Source organism: Halichoerus grypus, chromosome 13 (assembly GCF_964656455.1).
Source record: "Halichoerus grypus chromosome 13, mHalGry1.hap1.1, whole genome shotgun sequence".
Lineage (NCBI taxonomy): Eukaryota > Metazoa > Chordata > Mammalia > Carnivora > Phocidae > Halichoerus > Halichoerus grypus.
In genome coordinates this window covers 26,815,618-26,839,414 of record NC_135724.1, presented here as the reverse complement: position 1 = coordinate 26,839,414, position 23,797 = coordinate 26,815,618, and the positions used below count along the sequence as shown (strand labels likewise).

At 45.1% G+C, this 23,797-nt stretch overlaps 1 protein-coding gene across 3 annotated transcripts in view; it reads right to left on the bottom strand.

Moving 5' to 3' along the window:
- LOXHD1 (lipoxygenase homology PLAT domains 1) overlaps positions 1-23,797 on the bottom strand; it is a 149,691-nt gene that overhangs the window by 82,070 nt on the left and 43,824 nt on the right. For all 3 annotated transcript variants that reach the window (XM_078060123.1, XM_078060124.1, XM_078060125.1), the window contains exons 7-12: positions 17,384-17,507; positions 14,897-15,147; positions 11,473-11,608; positions 10,742-10,902; positions 9,653-9,739; positions 9,082-9,217 (exon numbers count right to left, since the gene is read on the bottom strand). In XM_078060123.1, the coding sequence (XP_077916249.1) occupies positions 9,082-9,217; positions 9,653-9,739; positions 10,742-10,902; positions 11,473-11,608; positions 14,897-15,147; positions 17,384-17,507 (895 nt within the window). The remainder of the gene's footprint in view (positions 1-9,081; positions 9,218-9,652; positions 9,740-10,741; positions 10,903-11,472; positions 11,609-14,896; positions 15,148-17,383; positions 17,508-23,797) is intronic.

The window sequence follows — 23,797 nt, the reverse complement described above, 5'->3', positions numbered from 1 at the left end:
TGCCATGTGGAGAACTGACTGTAGGGGAAGAAGGAGTGAAACAGAGAGGCCAGTTAGGAGAATAATTACAGTTGTCTAGAAAAGACAGGAGGGTGCCTAGGACTGGGGGTGCAGTGGAGATGGAGAGAAGCCAGTAGATTAGAGATATATTTTTGAGGTAGAACCAACAGTACTTGGTAATGGATTGGATAAGTAATTGAGGGAAAGAGGAATCATGGATGACTCCTAGGTTTTGGCTTGAGTAACCAGGTAGATAGTATTTCCAGTGAGAAGTAGGGTTGCCTGAGGGAAGGATGGGTTTGGAGATAGAAATCAATGGTTCTGTTTGCTCATTATAAATGCGTGCTGTCTATTAGATGTTCATAAAGAGAGGCCAAGATGGCAGTTGAATATGCATCTGGAGAGTCAGGACTATTGACATGACTTTGGTCATCAATGGCACATGGATTCTGTTGAAAGCTTTGGGACCAGATGAGGTCCTCCATAGAGAGGATTATAGAGGGACACAAACATTAGAGATCAAGCCCAGGAGAAGGTAGCAACTCAGATGAGAAGCAGCCAGTGAAGCAAGGGGAAAAAGTACTGCTGGACATGTCTCTGAAACCAAGAGAAGGGAGGAATGATCGTCTGTAGCAAATGCCACAGAGGACAGAGAGTGACTCTTGGTTTAGCTACATGGAAAGCACTGGTATCAAGGACAAGAGTAGCCTTAGTGAAATTATGGGGGAGGGAAAGAAGCCCTATAGCAAGAGTCTGAGTACAGAATTGGAGATGAGAAAGTAGATATAGTACTTGGATGCCTGGATGTAATTCCTTCAATTAGTCTGTTGTGAAAAGGAATACAAAAGAGAAATAATAGCTGGAGTGGGGTATAAGTTTAGAGAAGTTTTATTTTAAAATGTTTAAGATGTGAGATACTAGATTATTATACTAAATGGGAATGATCCTGTAGAGAAAAAGAAAATGATAATGCAGGAGAGAAGAACTAGTGAAGTTCTTTGGAGAGGAAAAAGAAGAATGACCAGAGCATAAATAGAGGACTAGCTTTTCTAGGATTCAAGAAACTACAACTACAGAGACTGGAGGGAGGGCAGAGGTGTGGCCACAAAGGCAGTGACAGGTTGTAGGACAGCCTTGAGTACAAATTGAGATATACTGAGTCATGAATTTAAAATGAGACCAGTCTACAAGGCTGCATGTTTTCCTACAGCACGTCCACAATAACTAAATAGGTCATTTGTTGGCTTTACCTAGGATCGGGTTTATCCAAGCAAGCATGATAGAGAGATATAAGGACAGAAAAGGTAAGGGCATGTTTAGAGGTAGATTATAATGGTGGCCCATGCAATCTGAGCCAGGTATAGAGAAAACTGAGTATAAGAAGAAAGTGATAATAAAATCAGTGGATTATAGGTCTTGATGAAGTTGAAAAATGTTAGGGTGGGAAAGGCAAAACTATGGAGCCAGTAAAAAGATCAATGGTTGCCAGGGTTTGGGCAGGGGGGGTAAGGGAGAGAGAAATAGGCCGAGCACAGAGGATTTTTTAGGGCAGTGAAATTACTCTTATAATACCATAATGATGGATACAGGTCATTATAAATTTGTCCAAACCCACAGAATGTACAATACCAAGAGTGTTTGGCAAGTAAACCATGAACTCAGGGTGCTAAGGATGTATCAGTGTAGGTTCATTAATTGTAACAAATGTATCACTCTGGTAGGGGATGATGATAATGGAGAGGGTATGCATGTGTCGGGGAAAGGAGTATATGATAAATCTCTATACCTTCCTCCCAATTTTGCTGTGAACCTAAAACTGCTCTAAAAAATAAAGTCTATTTTTAAAAATTAAGGAGATATTAAGATATTCTCAGATAAACAAAAACTGAAAAAATTCATTACTAATAGACCTGCCCTACAAGAAAAAGTTTATTTATTTATTTATTTGAGTGAGAACTCGAGTGGGGGGAGGGGCTGAGGGAGAACGAGGCCCTCTGCAGGGCTTGATCCTAAGACCCCGAGATCATGACCTAAGCTGAAGGCAGATGCTTAACCAACTGAGCCACCCAGGAACTCCACCCTACAAGAAAATTTAAAGGGAATCCTTCACATTAGACATTAGACAGCAACTTGAATTCACCCAAAGGAATAAGAGCACCAGGAAAAGTAATAACATAGTAAATATACAGACAGTATAGTGTAATTTTTGTTTGTAATTATTTTCTTCTCATATTTTATATAAAAGACAACTGCATAAAGCAATAAATATAAAACTTCATTGGTGGCTTTATAATGTATACAGATGTAATTTGTATGACAGCATAGCACAAAGGAGGGGGAAGAGAATAAACCTATATTGGAACAAAGTTTTTGTATATTATTGAAATTAAGTTGATACTAATCTGAACTAGATTGTTATAAGTTAAGATATTAATTGTCATTCTCTGGTCAACCATTAAAAACTAACAAAAATACATTATTAAAAGAAACAAGAAAAATGGTATTCTAGAAAATATTTAACACAAAGGAAAGTGGTAATATAAAAATAGAGGGACAGAAAAAAAGATATGAGACATAAAAAACAAATAGGAAAATGGCAGGCATAAATCCTGCCTTATCAGTAATTACATTAACTATAAATGAACTAAATATTTCAATCAAAAAGCAGAGTGTGTGGTCATCCTGCAGAGACAGGGTAGTCCTTTCACCCCATACTTGCTCAGATATCAAGGCTGATGATGCCATACATGTACCAAGAGTGAATATAAGATGTATCATTCACATAATGAGGAGTTCTTGGGAGAGTATGGTAGGTTTCCAAGAAGATACAAATATGGCTTGAGGAAGCAGGGAGGAGTGACTAGCTTGGGATTTTATGGTGATTAGGAGATAAGAGTTCCCTTGTGGGGGGTCAGGACTTGCATGGCTTGAACTTTCCACCAGTGCTAAGAGAGGAAGCATCCAGTCTTATCAAATTGCCCAGATGTCAGGCAGAAAGTGGGAGGGGTAGTGTAGCTTGAAAGCTGTTAGCAGTCAAACACCAAAAAAAAGTCACACTATTACACAGAGATTGGCAAAATTGATAATGAATCTAACTATCTGCCATATACAGAGATACACTGTAGATTCAAAGACATAAATAGGTTGAAAGTAAAAGAATGGCCACCAGAACTGGCTATAACTGAATAGACTTATAACAAGTGTAAAGATTAAATCAGTAAGAATAATATAAAAAAAACTACTCACAAAGGAAAGCTCAGTCCTCAATGTCTTCACCACTGAATTCTATCAAGCATTCAAAGAAGAATTAATACCAATTCTTCTCAAATTCTTCCAAAGCATAGGGGGGAATATTTCCAACTCATTTTATGAGGTCAGGATTACTCTGATACCAAACCAGACACAGATATCACAAGAAAAGAAAATTACATACCTATCTCTTTTATGAATATGGATGCAAAAATCCCCAACAAAATACTAGTAAATCAAATCCAGCAACATAAAGAATTATACACCTTGACAAAGTAGAATTTATCCTAAGGATACAAGTTTTGAAAATCAATTAATGTAATGTATCGTATCAATAGAATAAAAATAAATATGATTATTTCAATAGGTTCAGAAAACACATATGACAAAATCTAACACTCTTTCATGATAAGAAAACCATCAACAAACTAGGAATAAAAGGGAACTTCATCAACCCATAAAGTCATCTATGAAATACCCACAGCCAACACATAATTAATGGTGACAGACTGGATGTTTTCCTTAAGATCAGAAACAAGACAAGGGTATCTGCTCTCACCATTTGTTTTCAACATGGTACTGGAGGTTTTAGCCAAGGCAGTTAGGCATCCAGATTGGAAAGGAAGAAGTAAAACTATCTCTGTGCATGGATGACATGATCCTATACACAGAAAATCATTAGGATTCCATTCAAAACTATTTGAACTAATAAATGAGTTCAGCAAAGTTGTAGAGTATAAGATCAATATACCTGAATCATTGTATTTCTATTCTTTTGCAATAAACATTCTGAAAATGAAATTAATAAAACCTCTCCATTCAAAAGAGCATAAAAAGAATAAAATATGAATAAATTTAACAAAACGAGTGAGAAACTTATGCTCTGAAAACTACAAAATATTGTTGAAAAAAATTAAAGATTACTTAAATAACTGGAAAAGCATCTCACGTTTACTGATTGGAAGACTTACCACTGCTAAAAGGCAAATGCTAAGTGTCTTCTGCCTTTAGCCTTCAGTCTCTGCATAAATGAAGTTGATGCTTTTGTGTTTAGCTCCCACTGATAGAACTGGTGGCAGTAAGAGGGATGAACAGCATTCACTGGTGTGAGAACAGAAATGGGGAAGCACAGAAGGGAAGGAGGAACACCAGCTTCGCTTATTCTTAATCCTGACAAAGGACAGTTCTGCTCTTTCAGCTGTAACTATCAGGCAATCCCCAGAAGCAAACTGATGAGGGAATGTAGCAATCCCTTTGCCTGGAAATTCCAGTCCTGTTTGCTCAGGAGCGTTAAGGTTCATTTGGCTGGAAGTTCTCAGGACTCCTGATCTTCTCCAGGGGCTCCTCCCAGCCCACGAACCATTGAGGCCCTAAGCTCCTTCCTGGCAGCGAGTGTACGGACAATTCAAAATAATTGTATTGTTAGCCATCAGCAGTGAACGACTTCAAACAGATGGGTAAGTGCCAGAGCCTCTTGTACTTTAATTTAAAAATGACAGCTCAGCCTGATTAACAAGAAGCTCCTCTTTCCAGCAATTGAGTCCAGTGGTCTTTGCCCACTCATCAGTGGTGTGCACACGCAGGGGAGAATGCAGATCACAGTGCTTCTACCATCCCACAGAACTCCTGAGGAAGGGCAGGGTAGACATGTATCGCAAGCAGTGTGTATCTAGTCTGTGTCCCCGGTCCGTGTTAGTCAGTGAGGTCACTCCTCAAAGCCTCCTGATGTCAGACATGGCATTAATTGCTTCTTTGACTGGCCCTTGTTTTTTAAGTAAACCCAGAGCAACATAATTCAAAGTTAGAGAACTGTTTTTTTTTTTTATTTATCTATTTATTTGAGAAAGAGAGAAAGGGTGCATGCATGTGTGGGGGGCGGGGGTAGAAGAGCAGAGGGGGAGGGAGAGAGATAAGCAGACTCTGTGCTGAGCACAGAGTCTGACATGGGGCTCGATTCCAGGACCCCAAGATCATGACTTGAGCAGAAACAAAGAGTCAGATGCTTCACCAACTGAGCCACCCAGGTGCCCCAAGAATGGTTTTAAATTGGTTCTTATTTTATGTGAGTCCAAGACTTTCCACTTAAGCGACTGCCAGATAGCCCTGCACATTATTCACTATACCCTGGTACCAACTGGGGAAGTGGGACTTGCCATCAGCTCTATTTACTGTTACAAAGAAGCATCCAGACTACAAAAGGAGATCCAAGTTCCTGTAGAGGTGAATGAGGACATGGCGGGGGGGGGGGGGGGGGCGGGTTCCAAGCACAACAGAAATTTATGTGGGCCAGATAAAGCATCTGGGAGAGAGAATCCAAGTTGACATGGGCTTGAAAGTACTGCCAAGGACCCCCCAGAAGACATCAAACTGCCGTTAGAGCCACGACAGACAGCCCTTCGATCCAATCCTGTTCACTAGAGACTTTTTTCCCCCATTAAAATGGTTCTTTAATAGTATTACAGAAGACAAAAACCAACAGCTATGACAGGCCCACATCTTGTACACTGTTTAAAATGTTACACGCACGTTTACACATGTAACCTATAGACATGCTCTTCCTCCCTACCCCTTCTACAACCATCTCTCCTTGTCTATCAAATCCCTACTCAGACAAGACCTAGCTCAAATGGCACTTCATCTGCAGGTTCTCCCAATGTCCTGGGCAGAAAGTTCATCTTGCCACTGTGTCTCCACGGCATTCTTTCACCTGCCAGAGCCAACTTCAAAATGGCTCTTGAATTTATCCCCTCTCTAGTCTAGCCAATTCTTGCCCGCTTCCAGTATCTCTTCTTCTCCCCGCTTGATGACTTCTTATAGGTTTGCCCCTAAATCCATCCTTCATACATCCATGAGACAGGCCAGGAGAAATGTTGGGAAGAAGGAGCTAGAAGGAGTTCCAGGATGGGGTGGAGTGTCACCAAGGTCATGAGAGGGTTGGGAGGTAGGAGCCTGAGCCAGAGGTGGGGCATGTTGCTCAGAGGAGTTTCATGGGATGATCCCGAGGGAGGTACTGGGGTGGGGAGTAAGTGGGTGGGAGGCAGCGATCATCAAAGTGGATGAGGACCAGGATATGGGTGAGGGGATTTTCCACATGAACATTGAAAGGAGCAGGACAGAGGCTCCTAAGTTTTGATGTGCAAATAATTACTTGGTATGCTTGATAAAAATGCAGATTTTCAGGTATAGCCCTCGAAGAATCTAATCAACATCTCTGGGGTGAGGCCAAATTGTGTTCCCCCCCACCCCCCCCAATTCAGTTTAAGTCCTAACCCAGGGTGCCTGGGTGGCTCAGTCGGTTAAGCTGCTGCCTTCTGCTCAGGTCATGATCCCAGGGTCCTGGGATTGAGCCCTGCATCGGGCTCCCTGCTCAGCGGGGAGCCTGCTTCTCCCTCTCCCTCTGCCTGCTGCTCTGCCTACTTGTGCCCTTGATCTCCCTGTCAAATAAATAAATAAAATCTTAAAAAAAAAAAAGTCCTAACCCACAGTATCTCAGAATGCGACAATATGGAGGTAGGGCTTTTAAAGAGGTGATTAAGCTAAAATGAGATCCTATGGGTGAGCCCTAATCCAATATGACATAAGAAAGGATGAGGACACAGACAAGAGCACACACAGAGGGAAGACCATGTGAGGACACAGCAAGAAGGCGGCCATCTACAAGCCAAGGACAGAGCCTTAAAAGAACCCAACCCTGCTGACCCGTCTTGGGCTTCTAGCCTCTAGAATTGTGAGAAAACTAACTTCTGCTGTTTAAGCCCCTGGTCTGTGGTATTTTGTTATGGGAGCCCAAGCAGACTAATATACTGCCCTAGAACAATGGCAGGAGTTGGGGGTCTGGAGAATGACCGAGAGACATGTTACACCACCTTCAGTGAAAGAAAAAAGTAACCAGAGGACACGAGAAGATGGGATTGATCTGGGGCAGAGGCGACACCGTGAGATGGTGTGAGCCCCACGTCTGAGAGTGCAGAGGAAGTCGGGCAAACCCCCTCCCCCTGGCCCCACAGTCTGTGAGGAGGGAAGACAGGTTTGGAGGGACGAGGTAGCCAGGCTTCAGTCAGGTAAAGAGGACGTGGAGGTAAAGAACATCTTGGGTATTCTAAGTAAAAACAGTAGATTTCTTTCTGGAAAAACCTCACTAAAATGACAATATATAACAGGTATTTTCAAGACTTAACCAAACAAAAAAAAAGGACAAGTAGAGATAACAGCAACAAGATTTGGGGAGCTTGACAGCCCCTGGAAAAGTGATTAATACCTCAGTGCAGTGGTTCCTCACCGGCAGCATCACCTAGAAATCTGTGAGACAAATTCCTGGGTCTCACCCTGGACTTCCCAAGTCAGAAACCCCGTGCGTGGGGCCGCACACTCTGTGGCAACAGAGTGGTAACACACATGGGTGGTAACACACATGGAAGTTTGAGGATCCCTGACTCACCAGAACTGATCAGAACTATCCCCTGTGAAATCTGAGAGGCAACCAACAAAAAAGCCCAGGAATGAAAGCACCAGGTAACTTCAGAAACAGGAAGTGAGGAGCTAAAGTCATGAGAACTGGTTAGAAAGATCGAGGAAGCCCTTAGGTCCCAAGACCCCCTCCCCACTGGTTCACATGTGCAGGATCCATTCCGGCACACAAAGGGGACAGATCTGACAAGAGCAGGTGTGTTTCTGCCTCAATGGGCTACATTATTGTATCAAGTCCCAGTTTGGGGCAGAATCCTGTTATCTACCATGTTCCCGGGGAGATGGCTGCCTTGTTGTCTCAGAAAATAGTACTGAATGTGAAAAGACAGAGGATAGCCCCTGACCCAGGAGGCGGGAGACCTTGTTCTAGGTCTGACTCTGTCTCCAACTGTGCAATCAGGACAAGAACTCCCCATTTTCCTGAATTGCATTAGGCTATTTTAAAGGGCTTTGAACCCAAATATTCTATGGTCACATTTTTAATTACAAATGAAGAAGAAGCATAAAGTAGATGATAGATCGTGCTAAACACCAGCATTGCCTAATTAGACTAATAGACGGGGTGATCCCTTAATAGATATTTGCCATGTGGGGTTTCTATGTTTTTGAGTATTTACTTCTATTTAAATCATTTCAACAAATATATACAGAGCTTCTACTGGATGTACGAATGTCTGAGAAGTGACACTATCCAAATATTTAGAAGAGCTACCGGGAACTATGAGTGACATTGTTTTCGATATATTCTTAACTCTTTGTAATTTTGCAGTATTGCTCTATGATTTAAAAATTAAGGACTGCCACAGTGATAGCAAATAGGTTAATTATCTTAAGTGCCAATTCTGATCAATTGCTAATGTCTGCTTGGAGTGCTATATTGGGAGCTTTGAAATTCATTTCCAACTCAGTGGGAGAGAATGCTCCATCACTTAGTGATGTCTGCCAAGGGAAAAGGACAGGACACGTGCTGCATCTCTGTCTGTTCTGCTACCATCATCTAGAGGCAAAATGATCTCCCTTTACCCCTGTGAATGTGGAAACTGGACCCCAGATTAAAAGCTTAGTTCCTCTCCTATGAGCCTTAAACAGAAACAGAGGACTCATCCCGGGCAGCCAATCACGGCTTCCAGATACAGTCTTCCTTTTGGGGAGCATCTCATGCATAATTTGAAGAGAATGTTTCTTTAATGTCAGGAAGGCTGTGGAGAAACATTGCTCTGTGCAGATTCTTCTCATCCCCTCAGCCACCTGAAGACCCTTAAATGTCGCCTCCCTCCCCCACACCCACCACCACAGAGCTCTGGCATCACGCCTTAGAGAAGCCATCCCCGTCTCCCCCGGAATGGAGAGCTGGTCAGTACTCACTGCCCATTATCCTCCGCACTGTCGGGCCCTCGGCGGTCATTTCTCTTACGATCTCATTGTCATCCTCGTTGGCATCCAGCCAACGATTGCAGTTGAAGTTGTACTTGTCCTTGGTCAGAGTGTTTACCAGGGTCATCTGGAATGAAGTCCTGGGGTGAGCAAGAAGTTGTACCCGAGATAGACCACACCCTGGGGTCGCCATTCTGCTATCTCAACAAAGGGAGGCCAAGGCCATCCCGTAGAGATGACTCTTGTGGAAGGTGGGAGTTCCAGATTAACATCTATCCCTCTTGCTCCCCGGAGACCCATGCTTGCTTAGCAGCCAGTTGACTAGGGAAGAATGCAAGTCTCCTAACACCTAAGCACTTTCTCAGTCGACTTTGGAGGTCCTCTCCCCATCAGGACGTCCCCGTGTCCTATGTCCAAATTTGGGTCTCACTCTGAGACCCACGCTTACCCACCCCCACTCCCAAGAGAAATAAAGGCAAACTTAGGTGACAGGGTCATTAGAAAGGGACCATTCTGGTTCCTCTCCCAAGCATCTCCCAAGCCCCGGGATGGCACACCTCACCCTTTCTAAATGCCATCCGGAACCAGGGCTCCTTCTGTCATGCCACACTCGAATCTTGTAAAACCTGCCAAGATCCGGGAGCTCAATCTACGGGGAGAATTGACAAGGTTTGGGTGTACATAATCAAGTGAGATGTGTTTAACCTCACAGCTGACCCCTTGCCAGAAGGGCACCCGCTCTGGGCCGTGTCTTCAGCAGTGAGGATGGCTTTGTTTCAAGCCACCCTCATAGACTGTGTCCTCTCACGCCCTTGCAACCAGGGGCACGTGAGGGCAAGACAGCCGTGTAGGGCCCGGGTTCAGTCTGGCCTGGCGAAACCGAACAAAAATAACTGACCCACAGTAGGATCCTGAATAAAGAAAAGCTTCCAAGCAATAAACTCCCAGTAACAAAACCCATATGGCAACCCTGCAAATTAGCACAGGCCCACAGCCCCAGGACTCCACTGGGCACTAAAACAGACTAAAAGATCAATACAGCAGTCATGCCCTTTCCCTAGGGGCTCGCAGTCTAGCCAGGAAGACAAATACATGAAGAGCAATGAACTGAGTGTATAACAGAAGCACCAGTGGGGTGCTCTGGGAAGACAGCTGAAAATTACAAATCATTCTCACCTAAAGGTCAGAGCACACTTCTGTTGGCAAAACAAGCCTTGCTCTAGTTATATACACATCAGAAATTTAAAGCTAAGTTTCTTTTAAAATATTCTACCATTTATACTTTCCCTTCAATTTGCTCCTCACTCTCTAATTCAGTCCAGATCAGACGGTTTGACGTTAATGTGTTCAGGGTCTCTGTTCTACAATGATTCCCCAAGTTTCAAGGCTCTTCAAGAACATGCTATACCTGCTTCTTTCCCCCAGGCTTGGTTCTGGAGTGTCTGATTCAGGTGAAGGGCCAGATGCAAAGTGGACCCCATTCAGTCAATAGGTCACTCTGACACCTTGCAGGGTCCTGAAGTTCTGGTAGCACACTTTTGTCTTCAAACTTGATTCAAAATCTAGCTTAGAAAACCATCCTCATGACAAATACCTTTTATATCCCTTCCTCTTTCCTCCTCCCTCCCACCGCATTATACTTCCCTCCTACCCTAAATTTCTCGATCACGCCTGGTTTGAACCACTTGTTGTTGGGATTCAGGAGAATCTCGTCTGTCCGCCCCTTCTGTCCATAAATCTGGATGAAGATGGGAGAGTTGGTACCAGCTTTCTTCAAGTCGGTTGTCCAGACCCACAGGGACCAAGGGAATTCTGCAGAGACAGGTCAAGCTGTCCCATAAAGACTTCAGGAATAAAGAATTTTCATGTTACCAGTGGGGAAGAGAAGCAAATCAAAGGTGTTTAGGACTGAAGTGCAGATCATGCACAGGTGTGGCCCACTCTCAGAAACCCACTATAACAGGTGCCAATATTAGGGACCCAAGGATTCCTTGCTATTTGAAAGAGGGTACCTCAATGATCCTTTTAATGACAAAAGCCTATTAGTATGTTTTAAATAGGAAAAAGAGGTGACTCCCTGCACCCTATGTATATTCAAAGTGCACTGTGCTGAATCATTCAGTTTAACATCTAGCCCATCACAGCAGCTTATTCAATTTGGGGTCACGGGGGTACTAGCCATGGTGCTGGGTATGTAACCCTATGGGGCCTGTACCTTGGAGAAATGAGCTTCCTGCGGGGCCCATTCTCTTCCTCTCTAGAGGAGAAATGAGAAGCAAAAGTGGACCCCTACACAGTGGAGCTCTTGCCCAGGGGTCTGACATCCTGGCCTCTGCTGGCCCTGTCTGGGAGGCCACCAGCCTCTGGGCCCTCTTCACCTACTTTTCAGCCTCTTCTTCCTGAGAGACACCATCTCGTAGAGCTGCCTCTCGATCAGCCCATCTACCTTCTTCTCATCCAGCCAGTTGCTGCAAGGGAAGGTCTGTTGGATGCCCGTGAAGGGGCATAGAATCACCACCTGGGGGGGGGGGGAGGCAGATCATGAGTCTCCCACAGCAGGTCCCCTGGTTGGGACCTCCTTACAATGTCTGACAGCCTCTTCATGTTAAGGGTGGTCTACATGAGGATTCTCAAGGAATGGCACTTTTCTTCCTTTTGCCACTCTCATTAAATCTTAGATCAAGAAATACCTCCCCCAAGGAGTCTTCCCGAGTAGGTATTATCCATCTTCCAATTTACCAGCCCAAATCTCAAATTCTTCCCCCTACACACAACACCTTCTTTGAACACCATATTTCTTTATGCACATAAAATCTCAGTCCAAACCAAATGAACTAGAATACTAAATTAATTCCCTATATTTGTCTTGTAGGAAAAAGGTCAGTCACATAAAAGGCAATGAATATCTGGAATATAATACAAAAACAAACTATCCTCTTCTGGGCTTGAGCCTCATTCAACCTTCTTTCCCATACTTTCTCTACTTTACTCACATTCTGAACTCATGGGTTTAGAACTCAGAAGTGTGTCCAGCCTAGGTCACTCACATTAGGTATGTCCAAAGGAATGTTCTTGTGACACTACAAAATTTTCTATCAGCCAAGAATTGACTATTCACACTGCTAGATTCTCAGCTTTACCTTCTTTTTAACTTGAAAACTAATTTGACCCTACCACTGATGAAGCATTTTGACTAGCCACTGTCTTACTGTGTTTGTTTGTTGTCAGTTTTTCATGGTTACTGCCATTGACTATAATTTCCTTGGATTGAATTATGACCCTTAGATATCTCTGAGAATTCAACTAATACTTACTATCTGACCATGGTAGCTATATGAAACCTTAACTTATAAGCACAAACGGTACAGGAGATAAAAGATCGGGGGAGATACAGGTGAGCTGTACCCCCTCAGCCTCCCAGAGAAACTCTCTTCCCTCAAGATAAATGAGGGCTCAGAGCCTCAGGTGGCAGCCTCATCAAACACTTTGGTCCTGTGACACAAATGTATTAGCAATTAATATAGTCTACCCTAAAATGCATTCATCATATGGGAAAGCAGAGGTCCAGAAAAGGGAATGAAGTGCCCAAGTTTGCAGTCAGTTGGTGGCAATACCAGAAGCATAAATGTTCCTGACTTCTAATTATCAGTGCAGGGCCTTTTATACCCATCAGCAAGAATTTCAGGATTCCTATTATGGCTGAGGTCCACTGAGACCCATTATTGTGCTCCATCTTTTATGCTAAAGATTCTATGCGACCATGTATTCAGAAGTGGCCCCACCCATACACCCCCTCCACTTGTGCACACACACACACACACACACACACACACTCTCTCTCTCTCTAAAATAAATATTATATGTTGGCTAAATGAACATAATAAAAATAAGTAAATAAATCTTTAAAAAATCAGATTCAAGAAGAAATAGAATGCCTGAATAATTCTATAACCAGCAAAACAGAAACAACAATTTGTTAAAATCATTAATTTCACACACACAAAATCCCAAATAAATTTGCAAGAGACTGGAACCAAACATTTGGGGAATAGATCATTGCAATTTTATACACCCTGTTTTAGGAAAGAGAATAATTCTCATTTCATGCCAGGATCAAATGTGTCAAGGACTAGATGAGAAAGGAAAATTAAGGGCCATGCCCCTCATGGACATATACACAAAAATTTTATATAAAATCTTAGCAAACCAATTCCAGAAACACATAAAATTAAAATCCATTATGACCAAGTTTTTCTTGAAGAAATTCAGTCGGTTTGCCATTAGAAAATGCAGTCATATAGGGGTGCCTGGGTGGCCCAGTCAGTTAAGCGTCTGCCTTCAGCTTGGGATCTGATCCCAGGGTCCTGGGATTGAGCCCCATATCAGGCTCCCTGCTCGGTGGGGAGCCTGCTTCTCCCTCTCCCTCTGCCCCTCCCCCCTGCTCCTGCTTGCTCTCTCTCTCTCTCTGCACTCTCTCTCTCAATAAATAAAATCTTAAGAAAAAAAAAAAGAAAATGCAGTCATATAATTCACCAAATTAATAAAAGAGAAAAGCCTTATGACTATTGCACTAAGTGCAGAAAAACATTAGATAAAATTCAACAATTCATAATAAAAACTTTGAACAATACAAAATAGAAGAAGATTTCCTTAATCTAATCTAAGACTGTCTACCAAAACCCCCCAACAATCATAATTAACTAAATAGAACATTAGAAATAGTTCCTTTAAAATCAACAACAAAACAAAGATGTCTACTATTAACCCTCTGTTCAGCATTGTACTGCTCATGTGGTCAAATAAAAAATAAATTAAATATAAGCTTTGGAAAGAAAGAAACCAAACTGTCATCATTCACAGACAATATGACTTTCCATAAAGAAAATTCCCCAAAAATCTATAGACAAATTATCAGAATTAGAGTTTAGTAAGATGGCTGTTTGTAAACTCAATGTACAAAAGTACTTCTATTTCTACATCAGCAACAAGTAGTTCAAAACATAAGTTTAAACAGATATCATTTATAATAGCAACAAAAATTGTAAGGGCTCTATGAATATATCTAACAAAGACATGTAAGACCTTTATCAAGAAAAATATAAAACTATATTGAAAAACATTAGAGGAGACCTAACTTTTAAGAAGTATACAATGTTCATAGATACAAAAAGTATCTAATAAAGATGTCAATTCCTCCACATGGATCTATAGATCCAATTGAATGCTGTTCAACACAGTTCTTCAGGGAACTTAGCAAGAAAATTCTACAACTTCCATGGAAAGGTTAAAGGTCATGAATATTAACACATTCCTGAGGAAAAAGAATAAGAGAGAGAGAGAGCACGCTCAAGTGGGGGGGTGGGGTAGAGAGAGAGGGAGAAGTAGACTCCCTGCTGAGCAGGGAGCCCCATGTAGGGCTCGATCCCAGGACCCCAGGATCATGACCTGAGCCAAAGGCAGATGTTTAACTGAGCCACCCAGGAGCCCCCAAAATACTTGTTGACTGAGAGATTTATAAGCTGAAGTGAAACAATACCAAGAATCAGGACAGTTTATAACTACCAGCTAGCACCTGCATTTGGCCCTTGGATGCATGCACAGAACAGCCCTCATTCCTGACCATAAGCAGAACAAGATGGATGGGCACGTTACCAACCCAACTGCCCAATGAAAGTGCCTGCCTATGTGCTCTGTCATTGGTCCAAAGGAAGTAGGAAGCAGGAAGCAGGTCAGCATTTCTATGCAAGTTAAAGAAGAGGGGTTGAATCAGGAAAGGGCCCCTCCACCCCCAGAAGGCATCCCTTACCTTCTCACAGTACCAGCCTCTATTGACGCCCACATTGCCGTGCCCAATGGAGACCCGACTCAGAGGACTGAGGAGGACAGCCAGCTCGATGTGGAAGATGTCTGTGCGGCCACGGTCAAACACACCACCTTCCAGGAAGATTTTCCCACTGTTCTTATTCCCTCTGGCCCCATACATGACCAGGTAGATTTTGGATTTGGTCCCAGCCCCCCGGACATCCCCAGTGAAGACGGTGACCACATACGAGATAGCTGGTGTAGAAGCCACAGGGGAGGAGAAAGTTAGTGCCAGCTGGTTACAAAATCCCACCCACATTCTCCTCTCCCTGGCTCCAGCCTCCCTAGACCCTCCCTCCTCCATACACCCTCATTTCCGCCCCCGTCCTTCTCCCCAAGATGACATTCAGTACCCCTCTCCACTCCATATTATCTGAGTTTCAGAATAAACTGCAGGTATTACTATAAGAAGCTGCCAGCCCTGATTACAAAAACTAACAAAGAGAAGGCAGAATTTGAGTTGGCTAAGAATAGTACTTGTTATTAACGTTAATTACCACATGCCTATTATTAATAGCTGCCGGATGAATTCTGTTATGTCTGATTTAATTATAATAGTCAACTCCATTAATGGAGATTTATATTCAAGACTATCTGATTCATTTCTCTTGCTCTTTTGCTCATAACTTAAAAAGACAACTTTTAATAGAGGGCATTAATGTCCTCTTTCGCTGCCTGACGTGGTAGGGTGAGGGAAGGAGAGAACATTGTGGTTGGGCCATCAAACTGGGGTTTGATCAGTCAGGAGGCAAGATGAGGACATGAAGTTCTGGGCAAGAGCCAGCAAACGGCGATTAAGCTCTGAGATGGGACTGAGTAAGAGAATACACTGAAGACAAACACTGAAACTCTGCTAAGGTCTGGCCTCCCTTCATTTTGTCCTGGAGTCAAAGGCAATGGCCCTTTAGTCCTTGTCAGTTCTCCCGAGCTCGCACACACCCCTCCACCCTACCCCCAACCCCACCCTCCACCCCGGAGCCCAGGGAGATGAAAATCCCAAATTTTCTTTGGAGCTAGCACATGCGGCTACATGGATGCCTTTTTCATTTATACATTTACACCTTCCTTTGTTCAACAAATGCTGATTGAGAGCTTACTACATGCAAGGCCTCAGGGAGACTATGAAGATGGGAAAAAGTGGCCACTGCCCTCAAAGAGGGGGCTCTGCTTCTCCAAAACACACGGACCTGGGACGCACGCCCACGGCCCAGGCTACCAGCAATGCCCAGCCCTCGCCGGCCATTTCTCCTGCTCCTCTGGGGCAAGTAAGAGTCACATGGTGAAAGGGGTCATAGCAGACCCACTCTGGTACCTGTTTTTAAGTAAATACTTCGCAAACTTCAGTTACAAATGATGTGTGAGGTTGCAAGATGTTGGAGCAGAGGAACACTGGATTTCCTAACTGAGAGCAGTCATGGTCTACGTATGGCTAAGGAGAGAGGCAGGGCTCAGAGGGAGTGGAGGGTAGCACAGAGAAGAGAAATGGCATCACAGGCTGAGGAGAACGATGTTCTAAAGATAAAGAGAGAGAAAGAGTAAGACCAGCAGGGAGGGGAGGGGAAGGCATGGCTGAGGTGGGGGGGCAGCTGAGCAGAAGACAGGTGGATGAGGCGGGGCGTAGGTTCAGGAAAGAGGGATAGGTGTATGGATGAGGTGGAGGGGGATGGGAGGGGAGGTGGAAGTGGGGAGATAAGATGTTGAAAGATGCTGCCAAGAGCTGGAGCTAAACCGTAGAGCAATTTGCATACTGTGCCCCAGAACTTGGACGTATTGTCTCTGCAGTGGTGAGCAACAGGAGGCTATGCAGCAGAGCACCTTCTCAGATGTGCACATTACAACACTGATTTTCTCGAACATCCATGAATGCCCATGCTGGGAGTTGCAGGTTTTCTGTGGAATTCACACAGGGTAGAGATTTAGGTGGCAGATCAAATCCTAGATCTGTCACTTACCAGCTATGTGACCTTGGACAGGTCTCTTAACATCTATGTGACTCAGTTTGCTCATCTGTGAAATGGGAGCAATAACAGTTCCTGTGTTACAGGGTCACTGTGGGGTTTAAAGGAGCTGAAATGGGTCAGGTGCCTGGCAGAGGGCCCGGCGTATAGTAAGCACTCGATAGCAGGAGGAGTTAAGAGCAAATCCATATCCTCATAAACGTCCACATGGAATAGGAGTTCACATTCCGGCTTCATGCAGTGGATAACCTCTTTTGCCCTGGGAAGTTAGTATCTGCCCAGGGGCATCTCTCCACCTCCTCTGGTATCAGCAGAGCCCCAGGCTCCAGCCCAAAGGGACAGAACACTTTCAAGAGCAGGAGGAGTGGCTGGCTCCCACTTGATCACAGGCCTCCAGGCCCACAGACAAGAACACAGAGCCTCGGACAAAGTGAAATATCAGCCAATCAGACTTCCCCCTTCTTCAGTTCTACCTGTGGTCTCAGCTCCGCCCACTAAGATATCCCTTTGGATTTTGCCATCATCTTCGTCCAGGGCCAGCCAGCGGTTAAGGGGGAAGTCGTATTTCCTTTTGTTCCCAATATCTTCAATGATAATCTGGGAAGGAGAAGAGAGGGAGGGAATGACCAGTGTCATGGAGGGCTCACCTGGTGATCAAATCCCTCCACCACTTGAGTGCACTCTGAGAATACACTCTCACCTTCTTAGTGGCCCACTAAGCTTCTTACAAGGACACACCTGGTGCAGATCACTGAGAGGCACATGGGGATGACTGGCAATGACCTTCTACTTGAATGACTGAGCCACTCTTCCCTCTTCTGTTACAGATCATTTAAAAAACTCAATGCAGGAAATTTGGCAGGATGTGTCCTGTGAGACCTGGGTGTGAAGCCTGGATTTGCGGACCACAACAAGAGCATCATCTTCCCCACCTGCTGAAGGTTGGGACCCTAACCTTCTTGGTGAGAAGCAGAGTCCACACAAGAACTACGAGCCCCAGATCAGGCACACAGAATCCCGGGATCTGGTGATCAGGTCAGAAAACATCCATCACTGACAGGGAGGATAATCGAATCGGCCATTTATGAAGTTTCCCGCAGGGCACTCACATGTGAGCTAGGTTGGCGAGGCTGAGATAAGGGGGTCTTTCAGAGTTTACCGAGAAGCCGAGGGGCTTACCGAGAAGCTGAGGGGCTGTCCCAAATGTCCCAGGACCCCAACTGAAAACCCACTCTTAAGATAAGCAGACTGGTCAATAACTAGAACACGCCCTCCGCTCCTAGCACTGTGCAGACAGAATCATCTGCGGACACACAGGGTAAGCTGGAAAGTGGACGTGTCTGTCCAGGTGTTCCCAAGACTGCCCGAGAGAGGGGGCTCTGATTTCAACGAAAGACTCATTTCCTAATATCCAAGTGTCTGCAGTGTGCCAACAGGGCACACATGGGCTGCCTGAAGACATCCCACCTTGTTCTAATCCCATGTTCGCATAGGAACCTTCTGGGCTAAGAACAGTCTTCCTGAGGACACCACTCACTAGGGGGAGCCAGTGGCCTGAGCCAGTAACTGGAAGCCACACCAGGCTTCTCTCCTCAGATAAATCAGTATTCAGGCTTCGGTTTATAAATCAGTCCCTTGTGAGTTTGGTTGGTGTGAGTCACCCTTCAGAGCCTGCTGATTTGATTGTCTGTACTTCTCAAGCTGAGTGCCTGGAGACCACTGTGGCACAGCCCAGAGAGTCTTCTGCCGCCGAAGTCCAGCCTCTCCCAACCCTCCTATCTGCACATTTCTCTGTGGCTTTCATCCCCGTGTTAGGGGGAGATTGGGGAGTCAGTGACAAAGGTCTGAGGCTTCAACCTGCCTCCTAACCCCCCTTACTCTGACGCTCACAGAGTTGGAAAAGCAAAGTGAAGGAAGATAGAACTTGGTTTATCAGACAGGCTATCAAGTCTACTAATAAACCTAGATGTACAGATTCACCATCTCTGTCTTTAAATGTTCACGGATGAGTGTGCCAGCCATGGTTTCAAGAGCTAGAGCACCACCCTCACAGCCCGTGGAGTCCATCAATAAAGGGCCTTCCGCTGGCCTACTGTCTGATGGAAATTCCTGACCTGAGAAGTTTAGCTAATCTGAAAAATAAAATGTGTACCATTCAATACCCCTACAGGACAAAACTAGCTGAATCACAAAGGACGATATTTGAAATATAAATTTCTGAATAACAAGCAAGATGCTAAAAACTAGATTTTCCAAAAATACTAAACACAAAGAAAGGCCGAGAGAGAAGATAAAAGCTTAAGTACTGGTACAGAAAGTATGAAAGTCCATGGACAGTTCTAGAAATTTTCCAGATGCATATTAAACTGTGTAAACAATTATCTGTGAAAATTCATGGCCGCAAGGTCTGCAAGATGAGGCTAGAGGAAGCCGGCTCCCCGAGAGCCAACTATCTGGGAGCACCTCTAGGACGCACACCACAGCGGGAAGGAGCAGAGGGGTGGAGGCAGGGAAGGAAACGACCAAGCGCTCCAGTGCAGAGAAACCAGCGGGGGAGGGGGGCAGAGGGTCCTCCCAAAGGCATTCCGGCCTCTGCTGACGTGGGTCCTGGCTGACTCAGGGCCCCTGTTGCTCAGAGGGGCGTACCCAAGAGTCCCTTGTAAGAGAGGAGGGAGCAGCTTTCCCACTTGTGTTCACAACCTCCTCAGACAGCTCTGAGTTTTCATGGAGTTCCTTGTAAGACTTCAGGACGTCTCAGGAATGGTTTTGCTAACAGAATGAAAGGTTGGTGTTCCAGACAGAGTGCCGCTTCACAGATTCTGTTGTTAACGGCAGAAAGCGCTGTAGAAGAAGACTGGGGAGAGAGAAACCCCCTTCCCCATGACTGAGAGAAGCACACGCCTGGAGAGAGAGAGAGACAGAAAGAGAGAGAGCGTGTGTGTGAGAGAGAGACAGAGAGACAGAGAGAGACAGACAGAAGCAATGACCAAATAAAAAACAAGAACCATTATCTCCTGGGGGAATACCCTCCATTGGAAGACAAGCCCCCAGGTAGGGCTCACCTTCTCAGAGGCGAGAAGGAAAGCCGGGGTCACGGGCCCCCGGGGTGGTGAGGCCTGTCCATGCTGGAGCCCACTGTCTTCAGCAGCAACAAGGACACAGCCGAGTCAGAAGGCAAGACCAGCCAATGGGAAAAGCCAAGAAGGTTACACTATCCCGAAGGAGAGGAGGAAAAGGTGGAGCCGCCAAGCAGGGGTCCTCTCTTCCCTGTTCTTTACTGAGGTTCACAGACACACCCAAATGATCGGGGGCCTCGGGGCTTTCATTTCCACCCGCCCCCCCACCCCTTACAGGGTAAACACGCGGGCGTGAGCACATGGAGTGGGGCCTGGAGTCAGCAGGTTTTAGATCAATGTGGAGTGTCAACCGTGATTCATAGCAGCTCTCCGTGCTCTATACTGGAAGAACTTCCACCGATTTTATATAACCTGATGGGAACAGAGGTCTGTTCTGTGCAAAAGTGAACCATCCCACACACACACAGAACAATGTGAGGAGGATGAAGGGTCTCCTCCCTCCCGCCCACGTGCCAAGGTACCCAAGATACACACAGTCTGGGGGGTCCACAAAGGGTGGACCCGCTGTGTACCAGCCCGCTGTGAACCAGCCACGGGAGCAGGCAATGCACGTAAAACAAACCTCTGCCTTCAAGGAGTTTTCAATCTTCCCTTTAAAAATGCATATAGGTTATCTAGTAAAAGTGGCCCATGACCTGTGAGCAGCCATCGCGACATTCCCAGAGCCATTGCTGAACTGTGCCTTCCTGTTAGAGTTCTAAGATCATAGGGCAAAGGACAGGTAAGTTTTGACACAGAAGAAAAAAAGGAGGAAGATTTTTGGAGCTTATGAACCCACTTTAAAATAAATCTCAGCATCTAGGAGTTAGCAGGGAAGACCCGGGCTCATGGAAGAGTGAGAGAATGTTCTATGGGGGAAACTGAGGCCCACCAAAGGAAGGTGAGATCTCCCTGTCATGAGGCTATCCTTACCCCCAGGCTCCAGGTCTCAGTCATCACACTGAAAAACTCTGTCACATAATATAAATAACTGTAAATGGCAGCATCTGAATGGTGACACCCTAACATTCTCTTCTTCCTCCGCACCTCCTCTCCTCTGAGCCCACCCATACACCTACTCTCTCATCACCACCTCAGACCACTGTTCCACCTCAGTCAATAAAGACCTCTGACGGCTTATTATGATCAGGATCTGCAAAGGTCCTTCCCACACCTACCTCCCTAATATTATTTCCCACTTCTCAGTCCTCTGAGCCCTGTGCTCTGGCCCAGAGCTACTCAATATCCCTGCCCTACCCTCTGGCTCCTCCTCATCTGCCCACAGGAGTCCTCCTCCCTGCCCCTCCTGGCAAAACCCTACCCATCTTCATGGCCCAGCTCCAGTGGACCCCTGAGGCCCCGTGAGACACAGCTCACCCCCACAACCTTCATTTGTACCTTACTCAAGTCTTTTATCTCCTCCTGTTTTGCATTAAACTCATGGTTAATTCTGATTTCTGGTCTTCAAACCGGGAAATTTGGTCTGATCGACACTACTCTAATTGTGGGACTCCCAAGACAGAATGTTTATTCATTGAAAGCTGGGCTGTCCCTGAAAGTTTGGGATATAAGGGTACTGTAGGTATGATTATTTTAGGGACTTTTCTTACTCTTTTAAGGAGCAGAACAGTGTTTATCATAACAGCTGCTGTTGGTAGCTGCATAAATGTTTGACTGTTGAGTTTTCATTGGTAACGGAAGGACACACTGAGCTTCTTGACATCCCTGAAATCAACTCCATGAGCCTGTCTCCTCGTCCTGCCAGGGCCAGTGGTGCAGGCTGTGCTCACATCCCCAGCAGTACGCAGCAGGCGATCTCCCCATGTGGACTGTCTAACACGTGACATCGTGGAGGGAATCCAGACTGGGAGTCCAGAGGACCTGGGGCACGTACCAGGCCTGCCACTGAAGAGCTGCAGGGCCTTGGGCCAGTCTCTTTACTGCAGCAGATGGACCAAGGACAGGACCCACTGGTGCATGATGTTCCATCTTGTGACTATTGCTCTTCCTAAGTGGTCTTTGAACTGCACAGACCATTTGAGTTGATCAAGATTGTGAGCTAACGAGACGTGGGGGCCCAAGCCCTGGGTGGGGGCAAGAGCTGGGGGAGGTGAGGATGCCAGCCCTCCAACTCCGGGAGAGGGAGAGGCAGGGGGGAAGGGGTGTGTGGGTCACCTCGAAGCCCATCTGCCTGGGCTGAGACGCACACATGGGCAGCCGACTAGAGGGGCGATCGCCTATGAAGGAGTTAATTACACTGGATTTTAGATTTATCCCACCAAGCCCTTAAACATAAATACCTAAGGAGCGGTTGTCATGTGAAGTCCAAGGCAACCAGCCTGGCAACTTTGAGGACCAGGAGCACTTACTGTGCAAGTGTCAAATCTGGAAACACGGCCAGTTCAATAGCCCCTTTAATTGGCATCCCTGGGGAGCTGAGGGCCAGCAGATCAGTTGGAGTGAACTGAGGAGGGGCAGCACGAGGTGCGAGGCAGGGGAGGCAGGACGCTAGAGCTGGCTGCCCACGGCATAGTCACAGAGCGCCTTCCCCCAGCCTCTGGCTTCCAGCTTGCACTCACCCTGCCTGGGACCTAAAGTCTTCCTTCCTCCCTTCCTCAGGAAAATAGCTAGGAAATCCAGACACAATGGCCTACAAAGTGCTTGAGTTAATTTTTTGTCTTATCCCCAGGAAGGATTTTGGTTTGGCTTAAGGTATAGGAATAGGCTGTTAGGAGGTTTTCAGAAAGCAGCAAAACTTGGAGAGGGACAACCGCCTTGGTACTGGGGGTGGACGGAGCAGGAAGTAGGTCCCTGAACTCACCCCTGCACATGATACAGCTGCAAAGAGAATAACCAATCTCACACTGAAAGTAGCCTGCTTGGCCTTCTGGTTCAAAACAGTGTCTGACTAGCAAATAAGAAAAGAAAAAGGAAAGAAAGAAGAAGGGAGAGGGGGAGGGCGGGAGGAAAGGTGGAAACATCATTCCAAAGAATCAAAAGAAGAGCAGAACTCTGCCAAGGGCCTCACACAGCATATAGTACAAGGACTCAGGAAAGTGGGCATGCTTCGTGGAATACAAGAAGATTTGGTCTTTATGAAATAGGACTAAACATCTTTAAGGATAGCAGGGGCTGCATGGAAAAGGCAAAAGGTGATGTTAAAAGGGAACTAGGTTGAAAAAGGAAAGGTATCAAGAGAAGCAGAAAGCAGCAAATCCGTCAAAGTTCTCACCATCCTGCGAGTCCTTTAACCAACTCCTGGGAATTTATCGTAAGAAGTAATCTTAGCTGTGCATAAAGACAAGCTACAAGGATGTGTGTCACTGCACTCTTTATAGTATCAGGAATGCTGAGGAAAAGGATGTTCAACAAAGGAAGATCGGTTTAATCAGTCATGATGTATCTGCACGGAAATACTAGAGCACTCACTAAAAAATTACATTGTAAAACCTTCATGTCATTCTATTTAAATAACATGGGGACATTTGCATGCTCTATTTCAAAGTGGAAACAGAGCGGCTTGTAAAACACTGTTTACGATGACCCCATTTTATAAAAAATGATATAGGTATATTAATTCACAGAAAAATATCTGGAGGATATGCACCAAGATATGCTCACTGGTTACCTCTGGGTGGTGAAATCATGGTGGTTTAGGTTTATCTCATTTTTTGTTTATGTGTATTTCCTAACTTTTTACAATGAATATGTATTACTTTTATAGGAAGAAAAAAATAATAGAAACATTCAGAATTAAAATGCACATTGATA